This window comes from Saccostrea echinata, unplaced genomic scaffold (assembly GCF_033153115.1).
Source record: "Saccostrea echinata isolate AGI-Se365-2 ecotype Australia unplaced genomic scaffold, CSIRO_AGI_Sech_v1 ptg000054l, whole genome shotgun sequence".
Taxonomy (NCBI): Eukaryota; Metazoa; Mollusca; class Bivalvia; order Ostreida; family Ostreidae; genus Saccostrea; species Saccostrea echinata.
The window spans coordinates 3,344,583-3,353,371 of NW_026889803.1; the positions used below are offsets into that span (position 1 = coordinate 3,344,583).

An 8,789-nucleotide genomic window follows, 5' to 3' on the forward strand; every position below is an offset into this window, starting at 1 on the left:
CAGCTGAGTGCATTAACTTCTATTACTGCGCTTGCGCCAAATATACTTCCAGGCATTCATCGTTGAACGTGAAAGTTTTGTTCATCAACATTCTTTCATGGCTAGCGAACAATCAGCTCTTCTTTTAAGAAAACAATTGGCTGGTAAGAATATATTTTTCCCTAAATATTTCTAACTGTACAGAAATATTGGTCATTACACTAAAGCTGAAAGTTAATCACCCCCCTTCCTTTATCGACTGCTCACAACAACTCGATACTTCATGTACTTCGTCATACATGAATAACCAGTCTTGAAGAAAACAAGCATATTTATTATTTTGAATTGAAATTATGACTTTTAATCATGTTTTAGGCTTTATTACATGGATTATCCAATATTACAAGGAATGTTTCACGAAAATAAAAAGTGGGATACAGATTAACATGTCCTTAGGTTGTTGTGTTGGACGATTTACTGGTTGTACTGTGCAAGGCCATGTATTATATATGTATATATAAATACATATGTCTATTTGCATAAGAAATGCATTTAATTAATGTTTTAATGCTTTATGTTTAATGTTTTAAGTTTAGTCAATTTAGATACATTTTCAGAATCATGGGGGAGTGTGAATAATAAAAGTAGTTTACATAAAAGAAGATAAGTTTACATAAAAGAATGGTTCCATATTACAAAGATAATGCTTCAGAATAATATTCTTAGAGTTGTATATGATTATTAGTGAAAGATATTGCACATGTCGTAGTTTTACAAGCATGCTGGTCTTCAAATATCATTTACATATATATAAATTTCCATCCTTGACCTTGTATCTATGTAGTAGAGTGTTTTAACCAGTAACCAGTAAAAAAAAAAGTAAAAAGTGTCAAGATGGATCATAATATTTCAGAAAAAAAATCACAATATATCATGGCATATCTTTCTTTCTTTCTTTCTTTTTTTACTTTTGTTGTTTTTGCCATAATTAACTTTTATATTTTGAATAGTGAAATGCAGATTTCAGCATTTATTTTACAAAAAATCTTGTTCTAATAGTCTTTTAAACTTCTAAAACCAAGATTAAAACAAAAGGATCAACTTTACTTTACCAGTCCCCAGAAAAACGTGCTAAAATATAGTTTCGCCATAGGCAATTTCAATTATATATACGAGATCGCTTGAGCGATCAAAAAAAATAAAAAGTATGAGGTTAATATAAGCCTTTTTTACCCCAAAATCGAATTCTACAGTTAAAAATTTAGTTTTAAACTTTGCTTTTAAACGAAGTTTTAAACCTCATTCTCTTTAAAAAAGTAATAAATATTGTTTATTCAGTGAAAAAGAGACAAAAAATAATTGTCAATGAAGAATGTGGGGCGCATGCTTAGTGCCATTTCTATTGTACATAGCGGTTGCCATTTTTTTTTTTATGTAAACGAACCGAGATGTCATTGAAGCTGAATAAAGGTCTTGCAAAAAATACAGATGCAACTGTATTTCTTAATTAGTCTAAAAGAACAAGACACTAACCCAAATCTCCCGGGCAGATGCTAGACTAACCCATGTGCGAGGACTATAACCTTAATCTCTTGGATGGATGCGAAACTAACCCTAATCAGTTGAAAACTTCTATTTAATTTGATGTATTGATGTTTCAAATCAACCCCCTCTGCATCACAATACACTGATATATTGTTACGCCCTTAGTTGTAAATATTCATTGAGAGTTTATATTCTTGGTAATATGACTTAATTTTTTTTAACTTTGTCTTCTAAGATTTGAACAAAAATCCAGTAGAAGGATTTTCAGCAGGCCTGATAGATGATGAAGACTTATACAAATGGGAGGTAGTCATTATTGGGCCTCAGGATACCCCATAGTAAGTAGTTCTGTGCATCAGAGTACTAAAGAGTACAAAAGTATCTGGATTGAAATACTTCATTAACATTTTTCATCTTAATATATGGACAATATAAATGATAAAGCTGATATAGACTCTTAAATTGAGTTTATTTGGCTGTATTCCATTTGACCTTTTTTAAGTTCATGACAAAATCTAAAAGCAATAATGCAGGGATATACATATCAATCAAATACATACTGAGAGATTGAATAGTACTGAAGAAATCTGGTGTAGTCTCGTATAAATTCTTGTTGGATGAGATAACCTGCATTTTATAATTCAACAGAATGGAAGTTCAGAATCAGAAATGATACCATGGCATGGGGTAAATAACATCTTTTTCCAATTTTCAGTGAAGGAGGATTCTTTAAAGCCCACCTTCTGTTCCCAAAGGAATACCCTCATAGACCTCCAAAAATGGTCTTCAAGTCTGATATTTGGCATCCAAACAGTAAGTTTCCTGGTAGTTTAGGAACACAATCAAACAGTGTATGATAACCAAATTTAGGAAAAAAATTCCGACCCAGAACTGCAGTGTTAAAGAATGAATACTGCATTTACTTAAATTCTTTTTTAAAAAAATTTCAAACCTGTTGTAAAAGAAACTAGTATCTAATTTGTGGACTAAAATTTCGGACATTGAATATAATTAGAATTAACCAAGATCTGACATTTATTTAGATCTCATTGAAAATCCCCAGTACAGTGGCGCCGCGGTAATCCGGACGCCAATAATCCGGACGCTTCACCTTCCGGACGATATTTTCTGGGAACCGATTTTTTCCACGTTATTCTGTCTCATTAATCCGGAAATTCGCGTTCCGGATCCGGACGGTCAATTTCTACTACAAAACGTAATATTTCATTGAAAAATGACTCGTTTATCCGGACGGTAATTTTTCGAGGAACGACTTTTCACACCTTTCTTGCAGTAGTGATAATTATTGTAAAAACATTGTCCGTGGAGTCAGTTTGAAGGCGGTTACCTGTGACCTCTAAACAATAGCGTCTATAATTAGCGGGTGTTTACCTCAGATAAAACACACGTTTTTTATATTATAAAGCCCGAAGAATTTATCTTATATACTGTGCATTAATTAAATATAAATCCGTTCAGAATAGAATAAATTGATAACGGTATATAAATTTATGAGAATTTTGGAGAGTTGTAAATAATTTTTTTTACTGAATAATAAATCACGAGATTTCGTTGTGGTAATGAGTTGCGTAAGTTTATCAAAATACGATTTTCCAATTCTCAAAACGTACATTATTTGAAACGGTTTTTTTTTCTTTTCATAAGACAATTCACTATGATACAAAATTCAAGAAAATATATTTCTATTTAATGCACTAAGAAATACGTAACTGGCATTAGTTATAAATACCGATCACATTTTTTCAAGGTATATAACTTAGAGTTTATAGAAAAAGTATTGATAATCCTGAATATGGCTTGTGTTTACGTTGAATGTTTGCAATACGTACACTGATTACAGTATTTAGTTACTTACTTCCCTATGTAGTGAATATACGCGGTTAATCATTTGAACATTCTCAATGGTGATAATGAACAGTTCTGCTTAATATGAGCTTGAATAAATAAAAAAATGTGCCGAAATAAAACAGTAGCAGATCAAAATTTGGTCAGCCCATGTAATAGAAGGCGAGTAATTAAAAGTTTCCTGTGTTAGAAGAGGAAGTCTCAACATAAAACTGCCTATCCATTTTTCATCGTGTAAATTACATTTTAATTTTTTTCTTTTTTAAATATTAATTATTTCTTTTAAAACTATAAGAATAAAATCAATATGTCAAGGTAAAATAAAGGTGTTTTCTTTGCCTTCACATTTGACACCACTATGTTCATATGTACATGCTTTGAGATGGTACGTCTTTTAAGAAGTGATTCACTTATCCGGACGATTCATTTATCCGGACGATTTCGTTGGGGACGGAGGTGTCCGGATTAACGAGGCGCCACTGTATATGAACTTTTGGAGCACAGTGTTACAAGAAGGACTGAGAAGTTAATTACTGTTAATTGTTAATTCAATTTGTGATGAAAATATTTTTATTTTGAATGTGAATACCTATTAACAAAAAGTGTACAGTAATTATCAAGCAATATTAAATAAGGAACTAATGAGAGAACAAGGTAAGAAAATTCTAATTTAGTTAAGAAGTAGGCCTGTGGTGAAGTACCTTTTATATTGTTTTAGCCCACCTGAGCTATAAACTCGAGAGCTTTTCTGATCATCCATTTTAAGGTGTCTGTGTGTCCTTCCATATGTCTGGTCATTGGACCCCCCCTCTTATTTTTTGCCAAGTGAATAGAGAGAGAGACAGACAGAGAGAGAGGAAGAGAGAGAGGAAGGATGAAATATTTCCTTAAATAGATTTTTTACGTCTAGTACATTTTGAATATAAATATAAATGTAGTTCAAAACACCTCAATAGGCTGCAGTCTCTGCTCGTATTCCACTTATTATAGATGGAGTCCCAAATATTTCCTGTCCTCTATTTACTTTCATTATCCCTCCTTTTCAGTGTTTTTATTTATGAGTTAATAGTAGAAAATATTCTAACTGATATGTAACATGTGAGGTTCAATTTGATATCAGATTTTGGCGATCTTTGCCTATATACCATTTTCAGATCATCTTTTGAAGGAACTAAAAAAAAACTTTAAAAAAGGTGACAAAGGTGAGCATTGTTGCCCCCCCCCCCCCCCCCCAGCCACTTGTGTTTCAGTATGGAACATGCTGTCTTGAAATTTTAAATACCGGTAGTTGCAAATCCATAGAAGTGTGTATCCAGTTTGAAATCTTTTTATTTCATATATTGTTTTGATTTTTTTCTAAAGTATACATTTTCAGTCAAGGATTATGTTTTTACAGTTGGTCCTGATGGAGTGGTGTGCATTTCTATCCTTCATGAGCCAGGTGATGATAAATATGGCTATGAAACAGCCTCAGAACGTTGGTTACCTGTACATACTGTGGAAACTATTTTAGTCAGTGTTATATCCATGATTTCTGATCCTAATGATGAATCACCAGCCAATGTGGATGCAGCTGTAAGTATGATGGGTTGTGAACAAACAGGATAATGGTATTAAAATAAACCAATGACACAATATGGTCTAAAATTGTCATTTAAAAATTATCATGCATTCTGTATTTTTAAAATCATTAGATTCCAACTTGTTTTCAGTAGTTAGTTGTCAAGTCTTAGAATAAATGTACCAAAGTTCTGCATTTCAATATTTTGAAGAGCATATCATTTTTTTTTAAAATCTAAACCCAAATAATGTTTTTCTTTATTGGTTAGACTTTGTTGTCCTTGTTTTCAATTTTTACTTGGTGTTTTGTAGAAAATGTGGAGAGAACAACCAGAAGATTTCAAAAAACGTGTGGCACGGTGTGTCAGAAAAAGTCAAGATGAATTTTCATAGAAAACATTCAGGTTAGATTGAATGCTATGTTACAAGTATCCGTGTCATTTTTTAAGTTGAGCGACACTTTAAACTTTTCCCCTATCTGAGCATTGAGGAAGCCATGTAAGACATGGAAGACAGTAATCACTCATAGAAAATTTTTACTACTTTTGTTTATTTTTTATGCCCCCCCCTTCAAAGCGGGGGGGGGGGGGGGTATTGCTTTGCTGCTGTCTGTCGGTCTGTCTGTCTGTTGGTCCACCAACAGTTTCTGTTCGTTTTCTTTGCAGAGGTTGCTCACACTGAAATGGAATTTGGTATACAGATTTATCATAAGAACATCTAGGTCAGGTTCTGTTTTGAGTACAATGGAGCAATTTTTGACAGAGTTATGCCCCTTGGACTTAGAAAAAAATCCAATTACATGTATTTGCAGTTTCCGTTCATTTTCTTTGCAGAGGTTGCACATACTGAAATGAAATTTGGTATACAGATTTATCATAAGAATATCAAGGTTAAGTTCTGTTTTGGGTACGATCTAGCAATTTTTTACAGATATTTAGAAGTACAGTCAAACTTGTCTAATGGTCTATATGTCAACCAAGGTTTATGCAACCTATAATTCAAAAACTTTTTAGCTTAGACACTTCATTTTTGATAGGTTGATGCATCTCAGATAGTACCAGTATATGACCCCTATTGATCTTAAGTTAAAAGGTCAATTTCATTTCAATGTACATTCCCTTTAATGTATACTGCCCATAATAAAGGCTTGTGCGCCCTATAATGTATGATGGAGGTGGGGGGGGGGAGGGGGGGAGGATGCTTCTAGTATGTTTCATTGTACCAGTCAAGGTTTCAGATGCTGCAATTTCAGCTGAAGAATGACCAGGTTAATGTTTTTGGAGCAGGTTTACCGTTAAAGTTCTTGGAGCAGGTTAAAGTTCTTGGAGCAGGTCTCATTTCCAAGTAACTATAAGCCCTATATTGACCAAACTTGCATGGATGATACACCTAAGGATGCACAGATGCACACTACTGGACTTGCTTCGGATGCTGGATCTGACCTACATTTTCCGGTTCAGTGACCAGGTTAAAGTTTTTGGAGCAGGTCTCATTTCCAAATAACTTTAAGCCATATGTTGACTAAACTTGTATGGATGATACATCTAAAGATGCACACTAGCAGGCTTGCGCCAGATGCTGGATCTGGCCTACATTTTCCAGATGAGTGACCAGGTTAAAGTAAACTATAAGGGCTCTCTGAACCAAAATTGCATGGATGATGCATCATGGGATGAACACTCTCAAACTTGCTTCAGATGCTGGATATGACTTACATTTTCTGGATGAGTGACTAGTTTAAAGTTTTTAGGTAAGTCCATTCCCAAGTAACTGCAAGCCCTATCGGACCAAAATTGCACAAATGTTACATCTAGGGATGCACGCTACTAGATTATTAGTTTGGGACTTTGCCTTACTTAAAGACAACATTCGTTGAGGTGAGCTCTGTAATCTCTGATTACCTGTGTTATAAAACTATAGAAACTAGAGCTTAAAAAAGCAAAATAAAGTCAGCAGTTCATCTTTTGCATTATTTGCAAACAGAATAAAGAAAATTTTTGATAAGTATTTGATGAAACAATATTTTTTAGAGGTAGACTACAATGAGAAATATAATAGTTCAAAGTTTTACTTTCTATCTATTTTGATCCCGAATTTGTTAGAAATGTTCATTTTGATACTATAAAGTTGTTTAATTAATAGCTATATATTGTAGTGTTTTTATTTTTTTTTTTATTTCAGCATTTCATCAAACTTTTTACATCCCTGTGATCATTTCCTATCTCATGAAGACTTTGGGAGAGTTGTTGGTTTAATTTCATACAGAGTTTCAATACCATTTTTATATGCAAATCATTATATTCAAACATGTTGGCATTTTTCATAGTGTGGAAGTTCTGATTTCTAAAATTATTTGGAGTGTCTCACATGCTTTGTACATGTAAAGTTAAACTTAAGACTTTTTTTGAGATTTGATAAAGCAGAAAAGTACAAACTATTCTAGTATGCAGTGTCCAAAGTGTACTGTTTACAAAATTATTTAAATTATACCCTGTATATTACATGTAAATTTACAGCAATTTATGTTACTTTAACTATTGAATTTTAAAGTTTAAAATAAAAATGTGTACAGAATAAATCTACAATTTTATTATTTGAAAACAACATTAAGATCAATCTTTCTCTCTGATTCAATGCACCTGTTTGTATTAAATATGATAGGAGCATCGTAATTGTGCACAAACTTTATATGTTATTATTTTGAGTGAGAGATTCTGCAAGTAATAGACTCAAATGTATAGAAATGCTTGAAAGATTTATTATACGTATGTATCTATTTGTATTCATTTTAAGAGTAGCTACCATGATACAAGTAAAGGGCTTAACTAACCCCTTCTCGTGTCCCAAGAAATTAAACACAATATGCTGAATGCAGTGGTAGCATTTAATCTTGATGTATTTGTTTTAAGAATCAAACATTGTACAATATGTAGAAAAAAAAAGAAGTGTGAAATTTTTTATTTTTTTTTCCTTTTTTTTCTTTCTGAAATAATAAAGGTGAAAATTGAGATGTTGAAACTAATGATGTTTTTAAATATACTTAGGATCACTGAATATAAATGTAACAACTAAGAAGCAAACCTGTGATTATATCTTGAAATAGTGCTTTATTTTGAGAATGACTGTCTTTGTAGCACAGTAAGACCTTCAGTTTTATGTTTTTTAGTTGTTGTCTATAAGAATCTTGTGTTGCATTTATGAAAACATATCTGTTTTTTATTTAGAATCTGAAATTCATTAATTCCAAAGTAAATATATTTTCTTAGTTCATGAACCTGCAAGGGATTTTTCTTTTTTGTGTACAAATGAATTGCTTTTTCCCCTTCAATATTACTTGTGCTATGTACGTATGAGTTTTATTTGTTCACCTGATATTTATTAATACTATAATAGCCTCTTATTTGTTGCTATTCTGCCTTAGAAGCTTACAATATTGATGAATTATTCTAATTTGGCATACAAAAGATAAGTTACTTGTATATTCTTCCTTATGTACATAACTGTAAAGAAATAAAGTGACATTTTCCGATCAAATGTTGAAGAATTAAAGATCTGCAATTCCAATGAAATTTGTTTTCACTTAAGAACCTTAATAATTTGTATGCCTCCAGGGTTTGACAACTATCAAATTAAGTGCACAGGTTTTGAATGTACATTGAATGTAAGATATATTTGTCTCAGGTAAATAAAATTCCTGTGTTGTAAAATATTGATTCTTCTTGTTGTGATATAGTTTCAAATTATTGTAATTTTATGAAGTAAGATACCAGTAATTACTGTGGAGTGAACGAAGTATTTCTTTGAAAGGGAACATGTTGAAAGGTCATGTTATAATAATG

At 32.2% G+C, this 8,789-nt stretch overlaps 1 protein-coding gene across 1 annotated transcript; it reads left to right on the plus strand.

Annotated features, from left to right (window-relative positions):
* Positions 1-4: 4 nt before the first annotated feature.
* On the plus strand, positions 5-8,659 carry LOC133172417 (ubiquitin-conjugating enzyme E2 G1-like). Its single transcript, XM_061307297.1, has 6 exons — positions 5-143; positions 1,760-1,862; positions 2,240-2,337; positions 4,787-4,965; positions 5,263-5,354; positions 7,132-8,659. The coding sequence occupies exons 1-5, from the start codon at positions 98-100 to the stop codon at positions 5,341-5,343; spliced, it is 507 nt and encodes a 168-aa protein (XP_061163281.1). The 5' UTR covers positions 5-97; the 3' UTR covers positions 5,344-5,354; positions 7,132-8,659.
* The last annotated feature ends 130 nt before the right edge of the window (positions 8,660-8,789 follow it).